This window comes from Gopherus flavomarginatus, chromosome 12, assembly GCF_025201925.1.
Source record: "Gopherus flavomarginatus isolate rGopFla2 chromosome 12, rGopFla2.mat.asm, whole genome shotgun sequence".
NCBI classification, from domain to species: Eukaryota; Metazoa; Chordata; order Testudines; family Testudinidae; genus Gopherus; species Gopherus flavomarginatus.
In genome coordinates, this window is record NC_066628.1 from 42,111,869 (window position 1) to 42,129,808 (window position 17,940).

Here is a 17,940-nt window from a genome sequence, read left to right on the forward strand (position 1 = left end):
GGACTGTTTGCATAAATACCCATCAAAGTGCCTAGAGTAATCGATAGACACCCGTTTAATAGGTTTTTTTAAATAATGGCCATTCAAAAGCAAAGAGGGTATGAAAATGTGACGTGTAAATCTTTGTAAAGAAATGACTAGATCAGGGCGAATATATTTTTTTCTTTTTTTAGGCATATAACAAATGTGAAATAATTAAGGGACTGAGTCTGAGGAAAGTTTAATAGAGCAAAATAAGGGAAAGTACAACTTGTCTAAGTGATAACCAACCAGGATGAGACGTAAAAGATATAAGTGAGTACAGGTATTTGAAGAGTATAAACACCAAGGGTGGAGTGGAACTGTTTAAAAGGGTCAAACATAGTGAGTGCTCTGATCCAGTGATGAGGGGTGAAAACCTATGTGGGCAAAAAAAAAAGAAAGTGGGGTGTGTAACCAGGACCAATTGGGGGGGCGGGGGAAAGCCGGTACAAATTACTGGGGCCCGGCAGTCCGGAAGGGGGCCCAGGACCCAGCTTCCACGGCCCTGTTTAGCCAGTCCACCCTTGCTGGGGTGCCCGAAAATATTTTTTCATGGGGGCCCGAACCCACTCTCGGTGGCCCTGTATGTAACTGAGAGTGAGGTCACAGAAATTAAAGATGGAAAAGCCCCATCAGGAAAATATAGATAGGAGATCAAGAAACCTTCCTAATGGTAAAATCTGTGGAATAGTCTTCCATGGTATGTGCTGTAAGTAACAATCCTTCACTGACAGCAAGATGAACTAAAAGATCTGTTAGGTTTCCTTCATCTCTAACTATATGAAAGCTACAAAATAAAAAAGCTGTAGTGTGAAACTGTGAAGCTAGATACCGTGGTTAGTACCTAGATACCAGAAGAATGATTTGGGTGCTTCATAAATAGACTAGATAAATATAATGTCACTTCACCCACACCTCACTTAGTATTTTCTTGTGTCATCAAAATGAGGCCCCAGGGCAAAAAATATTGGGTTTTTTGGGGGTGGGGTGGAGGTGGAGGGGGGGTGTTCACTGTAAAAATGTATTTCGGTCCATTGACCTAAGCTTTGTTACAAACAAGAACTTTTTTATGTTTGTCAGTGACTTTGGGGTGGAGGGACGGACTCGCTTAGCTGCACAGACAGAATTCGAAGGTGCTGTTATACTGGCAACTGCCAAGAGCTAGATATACTTGCTGCTTCAAATTCCCCAACAAGGAGTGAAGTCTTGGTTGGAGTGTGAACCAACTGGTACAGGAATGTTCCCAGGTAGGAATAATTCATGGCAAAAGGGATCACCTGCTTCCAAATCAGCACCGTTCTGTTCTGTCCCAGCTATGAGCTGATCTCATCTGCAACTGCTCCAGAGCTTTCACTTATCTTTTTAGTGTTTCCAGCTCTTTCAGTGGTCTCCTGAGTCCTGCAATATTTGCTATTTTTTCTTTCGTGTTGCAGATAAAAGCTTGGAAGAAAAATAAAAGGAGCCTCACAAAAACCTAGACAAATAAAGAGAATCCAAAATGTATGTTTAAACTCATAAATTTTAAGCCTCCTGTTTTTGTTTGGGTATTTCTGGTGGCCTGACTCATGATTTTTGGATGCTTGGGGTTGACAATACTATCTATTTTTCTCTTTGAATGCAGTGGAAGTAGGGTGACCAGATGTCTGGATTTTATAGGGACAGTCCTGATTTTGGGGACTTTTTCTTATAGGGGCTCCTATTACCCACCACCCCACCCTGTCTCAATTTTTCACACTTGCTGTCTGGTCATCCTAAGTGGAAGGAGGGTGTCAACACCTCATGGGATAGGAACCTAAATAATTCCCTGACCCTTGTCTGATTAGTCCCATTGCAATGTTGATATTTGCATTTAAGCTTCTGTGCCCGCGTGAAAGTTTGTTGTTGTTGTTGCAGCAGCAAAGAATCCTGTGGCACCTTATAGACTAACAGACGTTTTGGAGCATGAGCTTTCGTGGGTGAATACCCACTTCGTCAGATGACATGCCACAGGATTCTTTGCTGCTTTTACAGATCCAGACTAACACGGCTACCCTCTGATACTTGTTGTTGTTGTTGTTGTTGTTCCAGGTGCGCTCTGGGCATGCTCTGACGCACCAGGACAGGTCAAACTGATTCAAACGCTGGTTACTGTGGAAACTACCCGAGCACCCGCTAGAAGCCCTCCCAGGCTCAATGGCGAGAGAGTCACAAAGTAATAAATAGACGGTGGTGTGGAGGTAACATTATTGCAGCCCAGCAGCGCTCTCCCTTCCGCAGCCGGAGCAAAGCGGGGCGTGGGCCGCGGGAGGGTTGTGCTGGTGTCACCGAGAGCAGAACCGGGCTCGACTCCCCCTAAACGAGTCAAGCGCAGTTCGCGCACACGCGTGGAAAATGCATTCAGGTGGGGACAGGAAACGCACTTGCAGTGCAGCGCTCCGCGGGGACTCAGCTGGCAGCTCCTCCCCCCGGAGGGCCTGTCCGGGGCTCTGACGTCATCCTTGCCCGGGGCTGCACATGGCTGCGCGGATGATCTGAGCTGAGCGGGTCTGGGCGGAGGAGTCAGCTGCCTGTTTTGTTGTTGTTGGGTCGGTGTGTTGGCCAGGGGGCAAGCGCAGCCGAGGCGGGGGGAGCTCCGGCCAGAACGGATCCAACGCGCTCAGCTGGCTCCAGCTTCACCGAGCAGTTCAGGAGATTTTTAGTATCATTTTTATTTTAAGCGGTAGAGAAAAATGTCTCGACCTCTCCCTTTGAACCCAACTTTCCTACCTCCGACTTACGGGGTGCTGAAATCCCTGCTGGAAAACCCTCTCAAGCTGCCGCTAAATCACGAAGACGGTGAGGCGCAGAAAGTTGCTTATATATAAATTGGGGAAGGGGGGGGTGAGGAGGGGATGGGGTGCGAGTCGAATGAATGTTACAATATTAAGTTGCATTTAACTGGTTAGTCCCAAGTAGGGTGACCAGACAGTAAGAGCCTGTATAAGAAAAATACCCCAAAATTGGGAATGTCCTTATAGAATCAAGACGTCTGGTCACCCTACTCCCAAGTGCAGGCATGTCTGGATGATAGTACCAAACCGCTGCCTTTCCAGTGCAGAATTCCACTCTTGCATCTGTTCAGTACATTTCCCTTGAGTGTTCTGCAGAGTTAGAAAAGCAGATAGAAATAGGAGGAAAACTGCCTGCCGTTCAGCTGTGAACCCCAGCAACATTTAGCTTTTGCAAGATTCGAATATTTTTATTTTTTAGATAAAGACAGTATGATAACGAACGATAAACATGATCAATACGTAATGAAAGACAACTGTCTTTCTTTTGAATCAATGCAGAGCAATCACTTTCTAGTGAGGCGATGGGTACTAAACAGCATGTCTTCAGAAAATAAATTCCATCTGTACTGAATGAAGACGGACTTACTAGGAAGGAGCAGGCAGCACATCTTCAAAATTTTCTTCCAGAAATGAGTATAAATTCTGGGTGACTGAAGTTTGAGCTTTTTTTTTTTTAGTTTTGTGACAATTTTACTTCCTGATTTTGCACTCTTTTTTTTCAATGAACATGTGTAAAACGTATTTGGGTGAATGGTAACTAATAAGAATTTTAAAGCTGAAAAATTGCAACTTACACTTTTGGGGGATGATAAGAAAATGCAGTCATAACAGGATTTTAACAGGTGTGTTATTACAAAAATGTGTGTTACTTAGAAAACGTACAAACTTCCCGCAACATCTATGGATTCTGTTCATAATGGTAATATAACTAGGAAAAAAACTATAATAATTTAGACTCTAGCAAATCAAGGGGCTAAATCTTCTTAAAATGCATGGTGTAATTGTGTCTTGCTAATTTTTAGTAGGAGTGTAAAGCATTTTCCTAAGTAAGAGTGAATAAGGGCACCTTATGTTGTTTTACAACTAGTGGATTCTTAATATTTTAGTCTGGGCATTTTTCTTAATTTTTTTTTACCTGTTTTTACATCTCCTGAGTATATTTATCCCAAAATATTTTAATCATTATTGTAAACATAAACAGCCAAAAATGAAGTAGCTTAACATTATTTTTAATTCTACAGATGATTGATATACGGTGTTATTACTTATTATGGGCCCGATTCTGCCACCTCAAAGCAAGCAAAACAGCTTAAGCTCAGTGGCTGATTTGTTGTTTAAGGACTGCAGGATTGGGCCCTTTTATTTAATAATGTTAAGGTATTTGGGGTTTTTAGATGACAACTGTTCCTTTCAAACACAATAAAATACCTGGCAACATCTGCCCCATAACTTGCTTGGTCAATTAGTACAGACATTCTCAAGAAATCTGTGAGCATTTATTTAAAGCCACACTGAATTCTGCTGAATTGTTAACTAAAAATAGACAGAACTGATGAAAATATGCCTACATTCAGTTCGTGGTCGTTTGGTTGGACCTTTTAATTCTGTGCCAGATGAAAAGAATCAAAGGACTTATGTATGTGATGAGATGTTAGGCTCTTACAATAGGAGAAAGTGGAAAATATCTTCTTGAAAATAATAAGTATTAACTACTCAGCACTTACATCTTTATTGTGTTTTTTACAAGCATTTGGTAAAGAAAAAGACAAAGAAAAGAAGCTAGATGATGACAGCACCAGCGACTCAGTCCCCCAGTCAGCTTTCTTGGGGCCAACATTATGGGACAAGACACTGCCATATGATGGAGACACTTTCCAGTTGGAATACATGGACCTGGAAGAATTCCTCTCGGAAAATGGAATTCCGCCCAGCCCAGCCCAACATGATCACAGTCCACACCAGCCAAATCTCCAGCAAGCTACCTCAGCAGCACCCTCTGTCATGGACCTCAGCAGCAGGGCATCTACATCAGTCCATCCGGGCATGGTGTCTCAAAATTGCATGCAGAGCCCAGTCAGACCAGGTAATCAGCCATAAGACCTTCCCTAGAGGTTCTTAAATGAGCCCCGCAAACAAATGAAAGAAGTAGATAATTATTTCTGACTGCGTGATTGACACTGGCAACATAGAGAAGTCCAACACGAAGCAAGTCATTGGCAGGGCCAATAATAATAATGAGGCCTGTCACGTGATTAGAAAAATTAATCGTGATTGATTGCATGATTAAAAAGATTAATTGCATGATTAATTGCACTGTTAAACAATAATAGAATACCATTTATTTAAATATTTTTGGATGTTTTCTACATTTTCAAATATTTTGATTTCAGTTACAACACAGAATACAACATGTACAGTGCTCACTTTATATTTATTTTTGCTTACCAGTATTTGCACTGTAAAAAACCGAAAGAAATAGTATTTTTTCAGTTCACCTTATACAAGTACTGTAGTGCGATGTCTTTATGATGAAAGTTGAACTTACAAATGTAGAATTACGTTTAAAAAAAACCCAAACTGCATTCAAAAATAAAACAATGTAAAATTTTAGAGCCTGCAAGTCCACTCAGTCCTACTTCTTGTTCAGCCAATCACTCAAACAAACATGTTTGTTTACATTTCCAGGAGATAATGCTACCCGCTTCTTGTTTTATAATGTCACCTGAAAGTGAGAACAGGCGTTCTCATGGCACTGTTGTAGCTGGCATCGCAAGATATTAGGTGCCAAGTGTGCTAAAGATTCATATATCCCTTTATGCTTCAGCCACCAATCCAGGGTACATGCGTCTATGCTGATGACGGGTTCTTCTCAATAACAGTCCAAAGCAGTGAGGTCCGACAGATGTTCATTTTCATTATCTGAGTCAGATGCCACCCACAGAAGGTTGATTTTCTTTATTGGTGGTTCAGGTTTTGAAGTTTCAGCATTGGAGCATTGCTCTTTTAAGACTTCTGAAAACATGCTCCACACCTCATCCCTCTCAGATTTTGGGAGGCACTTCAGATTCTTAAACCTTGGGTCGAGTGCCATAGCTGTCTTTTAGAAATCTCACATTGATACCTTCTTTGTGTTTTGTGAAATCTGCAGTGAAAGTGTTCTTAAAATGAACATGTGCTGGGTCATCGTCCGAGACTACTATAAGATGAAATATGTGACAAAATGCAGGTAAAATAGAGAAGGGGATAAACAGTTCTCCCCCAAGGAGTTCAGTCACAAATGTAATTAACACATTATTTTTTTAATGAGCATCATCAGCATGTCCTCTGCAATGGTGGCCAAAGCATTAAGGGGCATGCACATGTTTAGCATATCTGTCAAGTAAATACCTTGCAATGCCGGCTACAAAAGTGACATGCAAATGCCTGTTCTCACTTTCTGGTGACATTGTAAATAAGCAGGCAGGATTATCTCCTGTAAATGTAAACAAACATGTTTCTTTTAGCGACTGGCTGAACAAGAAATAGGACTGAGTGGACTTGTAGGTGCTGAAGTTTTACATTGTTTTGTTTTTGAGTGCAGTTATGTAACAAACAAAAATCTACATTTGTAAGTTATGCTTTCACAGTAGAGATTGCAATACAGTACTTGTATGAAGTGAATTGAAAAATACTATTTCTTTTGTTTATCATTTTTACAGTGCAAATATTTGTAATAAAAAATAATATACACTTTGATTTCAATTACAACACAGAATACTATATATATGAAAATGTAGAAAAACATCCAAAATATGTAATACATTTCAATTGGTATTCTGTTTTGTTTAACAGTACGATTAAAACTGATAAATTGCAATCATTTTTTTCTGAGTTGAATTAATCGCGACTAATCGACAGTTCTAATAATAATCTGGAGAAATGCTAACCAGTTCTGCAGGATTTTTTGCTTAAATCATGTCAAGAATCAATTGCCTGTCATCTTTTTCCTACTGGTAACCTAGCTATTAACAGGCTAAAACTACAAACAGAAGTAAAAATAGTAATACACAGATGCCACAATGTAGAATGAACAGGGGAAGAAAAAGGGAGAATGTACGAATTCTCTTTTGCGCTGTCAACAGGACCATATTCTTTAAGACAGAAGAGAATTTAGGGCCCCAGCTGTCATTTCAGTGGTAATAGTAGGGAGGAAGGTTCTTGTTTGTAATGTTGGCCGTATCATTGTATGTCCTATAGTCCTGTAACATAGCAGGCAAAAAGCACACACAATAAAACCGGAGAAGTAATAGTTAAACGTCAAGCAAGAAATAAAATACAAAAATTTACATCAGATTCTGATCTGTTACACTAGTGTAAACCCAGAGTGTAATTATTGACCTCAGTTGAGTTACATGAGACTCAAAGCTACAGAAGAACAGCTATACCGGGTCAGACCAGTGGCCCATCCTGTCTTCCGACCCTGGCCAATGCCAGGTGCTTCAGCGGGAATGAACAGAACAGGCAATCATCGAGTGATCCATCCCCTGTCATCCACTCCCAGCTTCTGGCAAAAAGAGGCCAGGGATATTCAGAGCATGGGGTTGCATCCCTGCCCATCCTGGTTAATAATTATTGATGGACCTATCCTCTATGAACTTATCTAATTCTGCCCTAAGCAATAGGCAGAGAAGGAAACACCTTAAGGCTGGATTTTGATCAGAGAGCCTAATTCAAAACCATTTGATGCCAATGGGAATTTTTTAAATCAGACCCTTAGTATCTCTAATGGAGTTATGCCAGTGTCCGAGATGATAACCCGGTGCATAATATCAACAATTTGGCAGAAATGGAGCAATAAGAAACCTTATGCTTTCAAATAAAGGGGCATAGTCTTACTAAACTTTGATTGTGACCTTACACTCCTACAACATTTGAGAAAGGCAAACTTTGCTGCTGGGAGCAGGAAACCACTCCTCTCTCCTCTGGTTGATCACTTGCCATGCACAGCATGTAATGCCATTGTCAGAACCATTTGATAAAGAAGCAAAATAAACAAATAGAATGACAATAGTTAGGGAGGAAAAATAATGTGCAAAAATCACATGAATTGGCAAAATTCATTTCTTATTTAAAAAAACATAAAGCTATGAACAGTGTTGTGGGCCCAAGCTGGAAAGTTATTCTGTGATTTTTTTTATTTACTCGCCTTGACACTGGCTAGTTCTTGTGAAACTTTTTTCCCTCAGTTTTAAGGGGCCTCAGAGTTTAGAGTGAACAGTAATTGATACCATTCTTCTAAATTAAATAACACTTCGAGTTGGCAAGAGGAAAAAACACCCCTACTTTTCTTGAGATATTTTTAACAAGCCATTGTGCACACATGTGATTCTCTCTCTCTCTCTCTCTCACACGTGTGCGCACACAACATTAAGACGTGATTATCCCTTGCCATTCTTTTTTCAGAAGCTCCTGAAAGTGAGCCAGCCTTTTAATGATCACCTGTCAGAATGTATTTGTAATCTGAGTTATGGGGTCAGCTGTTTGCATGTTTTTTTGCAGCCCATTGATTTTTAGTGTTTTTTTTCCCTGAGCTGTTTGCAACATTTTTGGGGCTCATAATCTTTTTTCACAAATGCAGTTATACTTTTTTTTACTATTGCAAAAGAAATCCAGATCTCGGTGTGTGGGGAGGAAAAGGGGAAATAGACGTGAGTGCAGTTTTTAAAATTTCATGGCACCTTCTATTGCCGAACAATCATGTAGTTTATTTTTCTCTAGAGGAAGAGTTGAGTTCATGTTTGTAAGTCACAATATTTTTTCTGTGCTATAACTGGATGCAGAGTAAAACCAAGAAAATTTTTAAGCCGCAACTTTCTTAAAGATAATGCAAATTCACTGTGTCAATAGATTTTAACATGCATCATTTTATAAATATCTCTGTTTTCACGCACTCTGTTTTGAGGAAACATCAGAATTCCAACATGGACGTTAGTATTTGATCTACTTTTAAAATCAGACTACAAATATATTTTAAACATATCAAACTTCTTAATATTTAAAAAATAGCAATTAAAACTGCTATGGAAAGACTTAAACAAATGTCCTGTTCTGAAATATAGACGACATGAGCTGCAGCTAAATTATTATTCATAATGTAAAAAATCATTAGAATGGAGGCATGCCATTTACACATTCCATGTGGATTTTATAGTCTGTTTTTAAAATTTATGCCTTGAGAAAGAAGTCTTGGTTTGATAGTTGAGGGCTTACTTTTTTGAATTCTAATTGGTCCTGTGCCTTGGCATAATAAAATAAATCATGACAACCAAGCAGAAGTCATTTTGGTAACTTAAAAAAGGATTACAATACCAATACAAATGCGATTCATATGGTCTTATTAGTGTTGGCATAACTAAGATGCCAGGGTGATAACTCTATCGCAGTTATATTAAAATGTTTGTATTCTTTTGTGTTCAGCATGCATCCTCTGAGTTTCATCCTGCTTAATGTTGCTAGTGCTGCCTGTCTTGCAGTGTGGCAGTTAATATATATAGGACCAAATCTTGCTCACCTCCCATCAGATGGTATTGGTTTAAATGGGTCTGTTCCCATGAATAAGACAAACGGAATGTGGCCCATAGTATGTGATACATTGATGCTAAAATATGTGCATGCATACGTGTGTGAGTACTGTGTGTGTATGTGGGGGGGGGATATATACATGTTTGTGTGGTGCAACAGGGGCTCAGAGATGTGTATGTTTACAACTAGGGTGACCAGACAGCAAGTGTGAAAAATCAGGACAGGGAGTGGGGGGTAATAGGATCCTGTATAAGAAAAAGACCCCAAAATCAGGACTGTCTCTATAAAATTGGGACATCTGGTCACCCTATTTACAACATTCATATGCAAGCAACATAAAATGCATTGTTGAAATTATGATATTGCATATCACATGTATGTGTACTGAAATTTACCTATTGTTTGAATGACACAATTAGCTCCTAAGTACTAACTTACTTTACCACTACTGGAAATTACCCAGAAACATGCAGTGACATTTGCTCAGCAAAGCTAATCTGACCTTAATTGTAAGTATGACATTACAGAATTATAACGGATTGGTTTTCTTTTAGGAAAAATGCCCCCCCCCCCCTTTTTTTTTGTATTGGACTGTGTATCTTTTACATTGTGGTTGACAAAAAGATAGGTTCATCAATTTATCATTTGTTCTCTGAGTGAAGAATGAATAAATTAATAATACCACTCAGAGTAAGTGGAGGCTGGATATAAAGGATACAGATTTTATTTGGATCAAGAGCTATCCAATATAGCGAGTGCTGCAAGATTAGATTCTGGTTGTGATTTTGTTTCATAATAAGGCATAGTGACTGTTCAGCTCACCAGTGCAATGTTACATCCTTCGCTAATGTGTAGATGGACTTGGAAATATTTTCTCTTTGCTATCAGGAGCACTTATCTCTGATTTAGTTGGTTTAAATCCATAGTCATCTTAAGGAATATGTTTCTGCAACGTTAGTTTTTTTAATTAACTTGTTCACTATGAACGCATTTTGTTGATGCTCCATATTATGTGTTTTCCATCTTTGCAGACCTTGTGTTGTCTTTGTCTGTTCTGCAGTAGGACCACAGACCTGGATTTGGCTATGGAGCTTGTTAAAGAATCCTTAACTGCTCTTCGCTGTTTTTGTGTGATGAATGTTGAATGTAATACTTTGCCGTCATCAGATGATACCTAGTTGATGATCACAGGCATCTGTTTAACATCTGGCTTTTTATCCGTCATCTTCATAATTTAAATGGATAGTGCAGCTGTCATGACAGAGAGTGGGTAGGGCCACAGGGGGCTCAGTTGAAGCTGGGGTAGGAAGAATTTCCTTACATTTTTGCTTATTTGGTGTATGAATACAGCAGGAGTGGAGTGCTGTCCTGCACAATGCATGACATAGTTCTTCCCCTTTACTCGCCAAAAAGATCCTGAACCGAAATGAGAGAAACAAGTTACCATTGGGAAGTTTCCAGTTCTTCCTCAGGGCTTTGGATCCAGCCCGCAGGATTGCCCCCCGTGGCGCTGTGGGCCTTGGGCCACTCTCAGAAGCGGCCGGCACCATGTCCCTGTAGCCCCCAGGCAGGGGGGTTGAGAGCTCCGTGCGTTGCCCTTGCCTCCAGGCACCACCACCCGCAGCTCCCATTGCCCAGGAATCGTGGCCAATGGGAGCTTCAGGGGAGGTACCTGGAGGTGCAGCAAGGGCAGCGCACGTGGAGCCCTCCTCTCCAGGGGCCGCAGCGCTTCCTGGAGCGGTGCGGGGCAGGGGACAGGGCAGGCATGCAGGGAGCCTTCTCTAGCCCCGGTGCGCGCCGCTGCCACCCTGAAGCCACTTTAGGTAAGTGGTGCCGTGCCAGAGCCTGAACCCCTCCTGCACCCCACCCCCCAACTCCCTGCCCTGAGACCCCTCGTACGCCCTGCACCCGTCCTGCACCCCAGCCCTGAGCTCCCTGTGCACCCCAACCCCATGCCCTGAGCCCCCTGCCACACCCCGCACCCTTGCCCTGAGCCCCCTCCTGCACTCTGCACCCCTCCTGCACCCCAACCCTCTTCCCTGAGCCCCCTTATACACCCCACTCCCCTCCTGTGCCCCAACCCCTTGCTCTAAGCCCCTTCCTGCACACTGCACCCCCTTCCACACCCACATTCCCTCCCAATCCCCTGCCCTGGCCCTGCAAACAATTTCCCCACCCAGATTTGGCCCTCAGCCCAAAAAGTTTGCCCATCCCTGATCTAGCCTCTCAGCACCATATACAGAGTGACTTAATCGGTGGCCTAGTCCAAGGAGGGGAGTGTTTTAACACCCCTTAATTCGGGTTTGCCTTTTCCCTCCCATATATCTTAATATTCCTCCCCTCTTCCAGAACAATTTTCATAATCCAAGGACTTGCATATTCTCAGCAGCCAGGGACGCACACAACCTCCTCCTAAGATGTAATGCTTCCTTCAAGCAATTACTAGATGCATGGTCCATGCCATGAGCCCCCTTACTGAGAGGTTGAGGACACTACCTCCCTGTGAATTTCTTGAACCTTGGACTGCCATGTGGAAGTGACCAGCAGAGCCATCAAGCAGGCCCATACCGAGTGCTGCTGCTTCACATTGACTCTCCCGTGAAGGCTCCTCGGAGTGGCTGTTGCCTGCAAGACCATGTGTTTTAGGCACGTGGCACTGCCCTGTGCAGCCTGCTCAGCATGACTTTTGCTAGAACAGCAGCAAGCACACGTTGGGCTGTTTGTTCCTGCCATGACCAGCTGATAGTGAAATCACAGTGAAATGGAAAGGTTTAACTGCATGGGCTGCCAGGGAAATGTAATATGCAAAAGCTTCTCACCAAATTGTGTTTTGGATCAAAGGAAAAAGAGACAGAGTATGTTTTGGCCAGTATAAAAATAGACTCTCTTTCATTACAAGGAAAAAAAAAAGAAAAGTTCTAAATGCACAAGCGTAGCTAATGCTGGAAGCAAGCACTTTGTGTACCCTCCTCACTCAGTAGATTTAGTTTTAATATTTGCTGTTAAATTGTAATTATTGGTTAATAGATTCTTTTTTATGTGATCAAGCAATTTAACTTATTTAGAGGTTAAAAAGTAAACAAGAAGGATGTTCTCCTTTTTGTGTGATAATTTGGAAATATACAGGGCCGGATTCTGCAAACTTCACATGGAGTAGCTTTTACCAAATGAATGAGCCTACTTGTGTGAGTAAGTGCGACTCAAGGTGGTAAGTAAGGGTTGCCAGTGGGCAGCAAGGGTGATTTACTTCTGGAGAGACGTTTCAAGGGTGAGCAACCTGTGTGTGTCATGATCATCTGAGTAATGAGCTGTGGTGAAGTTCTAAGAGCCTTCTTTCACATCTCTAAATGTGGTGCAGTATTTGACTAGTTCAGTTATTTGACCGTTTAAGAAGCCAGGGTATCCTGTAGTCTTCACATTTTGTTTCATGATATGATTAGGAGAGGGGACACCATCAGCTATATGCGAAGAAGACATGGATGTCTGTTTAGATGTAGCTCCGAGTAAACATTTAATTGTTCAATTTTCATTTATTTATTTGGCAGTAGACTGGAAAAGTGGGAGATAACTATGGCCAGATTCTGCCCAGTTAATCACACTGATGAGTAGTTCATTCCTCAAGTAATCCTATTAATGTTGACAAGGCCATATATAGTGACATAGCTATGGCACTGTAGCTGTGCTGGCATAACCTTGTAGGGTAAGTGTAGCCTACAGCAACAAAAGGGATATTTTCCATCACTGTAGGAACACCACCTCACTGAGCAGTGGGCAACAGAAACATTCTTCCACTGACCTAGCTGCGTCCACACTGGGGGTGAGTTCAGCCTGACTATGGCATGTATGGGTATGGATTTTTCATACCCTTGAGTGCCGTAGCTATTGCAATCTAAGTTTTAAGTGTAGACCAGGCCTGAGGTGCTGCACGGCAGGAGAAAGGGGTTGAGCAATCGAGAACTTTGTTTGCCCCCGATTAACTCTAAGGGGTGTGGGAGAAGGGAAGGGTTCTCCTGTCTTTCTGGATTTTCTGTGAGGTGGTAGCCAATGGTCATTTCTGTATGTGAAAAGACACTCATGCTCAGGGGGGTGGGATAGCTTAGTGGTTTGAGTATTGGCCTGCTAAACCCAAGGTTGCAAGTTCAGTCCTTGAGGGGGCTATTTAGGGATCTGGGGCAAACTCAGTAGTTGGTCCTGCTAGTGAAGGCAGGGGACTGGACTTGATGACCTTTCAAGGTCCCTTCCAGTTCTATGAGATAGGTATATCTCCATATATTATATTATTAAAGAATGCTTTGGAGCATTGTATAATCAGAAGCTCTCATTGGCTGGTGGTGCCTTGCCAGGGATATATTTAACAGGCATATTAGTAACTAAAAATGATGTTTTTAAAAAATAAACATTTCATTAAAACGATCTCACTTTCATCAGAGGTTAAAATGTTATGAATTCCAGACAAGTTCCAGAAAAGCCTGGGATGGATAGAAAAGCAGCATCTTAGCCAACCAGTACCCAAAGACACACATGCTATAATCTTTAGCATATAAAATATTTTGGACAGTGCAAGAGCTGGAAAACCACAAATTGAAAAATATTCAGTGCATCAGATTCAGTGGTGTTCAGTGGAGTAAATTACACTTCTATTGGTTGTTTTTCCTACTGGATGCCCCTCTTTGGCATGGAATTTACAATATGCCCATTGAATTCCAGATTGGTGCAAATTACATATTTTGCCACTTACTCCCATGGTCTGCCAAATGTACACCCTGGTTGACATCACCGCTGTTACTGGCCCAGAGCCATCACAGGAGTTGCACCTGTTACTCTGGGCTGCATTTGAGCCAAAAATTTGAAGGGCCAAATTCTGCCTGGATTTACATCACATACAAACCCATTGTTTAGCCGGTTTGACACTGAGCCCTCTTCCATTGCTTCAGGTTTCCATTCGTAGCTGTGTCTTAATCTTTTGCTTTTAAAGTTGTTAATTTCATCCAAACAGAAGAACATTTCATTTACTATTCACAAGCATGCCGGAGCGGTAGCATTTGCTCATATGCTACCATTTGTGTTTTTTTTTTTTTCCTGTTTAGGATGGTAAAACCCCAATCTTAATAGGGCCAGGGAAAAATCTCTTAGATCTTCAGTGCTTAATTGGAGATGAAACATAGATAATTACTGAAACAAAATGTACCAGGTGCCTACAAATCAGCATCTTCCTTCGATTAGTGTACATTTGTCATAAACAGATGCCAGAATGAGCTACAGCAGTAAATCATCTGTGACAAAATGTCCTCCTAGAAATGTATATGCATAAATGGCCAGGCACAAATATATTGTTTGGCTCAGGTTTGGTAGTAGGGATGGCAATGACTTCTTTTCCAATTAGCCATAGGGATCTCAGTCTGCAATAAATTCTTTACTCTGGAACACAGCTGTGGACAATAGGTCAGAGATTAAGTAGTTCATTGCAAAACTGGTTGGTGCTCCTGAATGTAATAAACAAATGGATAAACCTGTCTCTTAATTCATAGCAAATCCATTACTTCGTATGGCATGCATTGGACCACATGCTTTCTAAAGTGCTCAGAGGCTCCCCTACTGGTTCAGTAACTGCCCATGAAAATGACTGTATTTTACATAGCTTGGTCACTCTGTAATTGTAATACAGATGAAAACATTAAAACCAAACACCAAGTGCTGTCTAAACAGAATCCCAGTAGTGATTTCTTTCATGGTTTTGTTTTCTAAGGGGGAAAAGAGACTGTAACTTTTTTTTTCCCTTTTTTTTTTCCCCAAATGGAGGAAACAAACATGATGAGAAACAGATTCTAAACATAGCATAGCTCATTTGAAGGAGTAGCCGATGAAGTTACCAAAGTCATAGTGCTCAATCCTCCAAGAGCAGAATGTCGCACTGGCCTTCAAAATGTATAATACAGAGAGTCAGTCAAAAAAGAGAGAGAGGAGAAATCTTGAAATAGTTTGATCTTAAATTCTGCAACATGCAATTTCAAGATCTCACCTCTAACGATGTGCAAAAGAGTAACACCAGGTTTAAGTATGACAGAGGTAAATGTGGGTCTCAAATGAGTGATGCATCATTGAGAAGTGCAATGATAATATCAAGTGATTAAATTCTAACTCCTGCTACATATGAGCAAGCACTTCCTAAGGGCTAAATCCTGTTCCTTGTCAAAGCTGAGGTGGTAACTGACTTAGTTCCAAGGACAATTCAGGGATCAGACAAATGGAATATTCCCTCTTTCAGCTGTTACTGAGGTCTCAAAGAGTCTGTCTCTACAGCTGCTGTACCTTCATGCAAGGGGGGTATTTGATGTACACAGTGTTGCTAACTCTTGCAATCTTATCACAAATTTCATGGTATATGGTGGGTTTTTGTTTTTTTTTCCTCCTGGAGTCTTGTGATGATATGAGAATCTTGGCTTCCTTTTTTAAATGTCAGTTTCTAGTCCTCGTGGCTGTGGAGAAAATCTTCAAAACATTGAACTCTAAAAGCTAAAAAGATCCCAACACTCACTCTTTTTTTTTTTTTAAGTCTCATTGTTTTCAAGCCAACTGCATGACTTCTTGAGGCCTGACTCACAGTTTATAATGCTTTGAAGTGGCAATATTGTCCACATATTGTAAGATTCAGCAGCTGCAGCTTGTCCTGTCTCCCCTCTGTACTTGGGCAGCGGGAGCCCTTACATAGGATAGCTTTGGCCTGTCTACACAGGCTTTTTGCATCCTGTTTCCCACTTTGTGAAGCAGAACCACCCTAGTTCTGTAGTCAAGGGCACCTTGCTGAAATGACTCTGTTCTCAGCCATGTCCCATTTCAGTTTGGTGCCTGCGATCTTGAGCACCTCATCTTATCACAGCCGTTGCAATATCAGTTGTGGGGAAATGGAGGGGATCGGTTAGGAATCAATAAGAAACATGGTGGAAGTGGGCTAGGAACAGTCAGGGATTGAGGAAAGCTAAGTTTTTAGGGGGATAAAGTAGAGAGGAGAGAGAGAGATTTGATTTCTTGTGGGTTTTAAGAAATTTGAGTAATTGAAGGATTGGATTAACCTGATATGACTCTTTGTTTTTCTGCCAGATTAGATATGTTGAGTTTCTTGGCATGGTGCATTGTACAGTACATCGTGTGCTGTAAATATGGGTGTGTTGGTAGAAAGCTTTAATGACACAACCGCCTTGCTGCATAATGTAGTACATCAGTATAGTACTGGGCAGATTATTTTTTTTTCCTTTTGCTTGCTAATCTACTCTGTATTACGTTTCCAACATACAATTAAATCACTTGAAAACCACCTTTTGACATAAAAAAGTCTTTGGATCTAGTAATGGCATCATAAAAGGGCGTGTGAAGTGAGGAAGGCTGGTGTATAAAGAGTAATGCTTTGAAAGAGAGTTGTTGTGACTGTTCCACGGACACAATGCTACAGTTTACTGGGAAATGTTGTGAATGTTTGTTTTTTGTTTTTATAATTGTCTTAAGATGTTGCCTACTCCCGGGGGAATTCCAAACCAAAATATTAAAAATTCTGTGACAGTATTTTAAAATTCTGCAAAATTCTGCATATTTTATTTGTTAAAATAATGCAGTATAAACCCACTGATTTCAATTATTTTGGTCATTTATTTACGCTGCAGTTCAATGAAGGATGAATGGGAATGAATGGGGAGCACTTGAAGAAATCCCCAAGCCCCCTCTGTCTAATAGTAATGTAGCTAGTATTGACCCTTACTTTGAGTTATTTAGTCAACAAATATATGGTCAGTGTTACATCGTAGGCAACTGAAGAGCAGGCGAGGGCTAGGGACTCAAACTCACAATTTATATTGGCTTCTGACCATCTCCAGAAAGCTCAGTAGCAAACAGTTCACGGAGCACATTTTGTTTTCAGTTCTAATCACTAAAGCACCATAAGCATTTATAAGGCTACAGAGTGTGACACTGTGACAGTGTGTGTTTGACACAAACTGTGACAGTGTGTGTGTGAGACACAGAGACTATGTGTATGTGTGTGAGAGAGCGACACTGTGATTGTGTGTGTGTGTGTTTATGTGACACAGAGACTGTATGACACCCTGTGTGTGTGCGTGTGTGCGCGCGCGCGCTGCCTGCTGGGAAAGTTTCTGAGACACCCTGCGCTGTCTCTTTAAGATGCTTACTGAAAGTTCTCCTGCTTTGTCCTGAGCCCTGTTGTCTCCCCTCTTCCGCTCTGCAGAGATGGGTCTCATGGGGCTGGGAAGGGAGAGACAGAGACTCTGTGAGCTGGCTGCTTGGGAAATCTCAGAAACAGTACACTATCACTTTAAGAAAGGCACTCATTCACCCTTCCCTGGAGCAGCTCTGAGTCCTGAGCAAGGCTGTGTCCACTGCCTCTCCCCTGCTCTGCAGAGATGGGGTACAGGAGGGAGGGGAGGGGACACCCTGCTGGCATCAGCACCTTCTTCTCCCCGCCCCTGCTCTGCACAGCCAGCAGGAGGGTCTCAGACTCCCAGAAGCAGCTGCAAGATGAAGCAACATGGAGGGAGGGCAA

At 41.6% G+C, this 17,940-nt stretch overlaps 1 protein-coding gene across 2 annotated transcripts in view; it reads left to right on the plus strand.

Moving 5' to 3' along the window:
* The first annotated feature begins 2,423 nt into the window (after positions 1-2,423).
* The window catches only part of HLF (HLF transcription factor, PAR bZIP family member), a 41,054-nt gene continuing 25,537 nt past the window's right edge, over positions 2,424-17,940 (plus strand). Inside the window, exons 1-2 of one of the 2 annotated variants that reach the window (XM_050920131.1) lie at positions 2,424-2,835; positions 4,579-4,914. In XM_050920131.1, coding sequence (XP_050776088.1) covers positions 2,730-2,835; positions 4,579-4,914 — 442 coding nt within the window. In that variant the 5' untranslated portion in view covers positions 2,424-2,729. The remainder of the gene's footprint in view (positions 2,836-4,578; positions 4,915-17,940) is intronic. The other variant, XM_050920132.1, reaches the window with a different exon arrangement.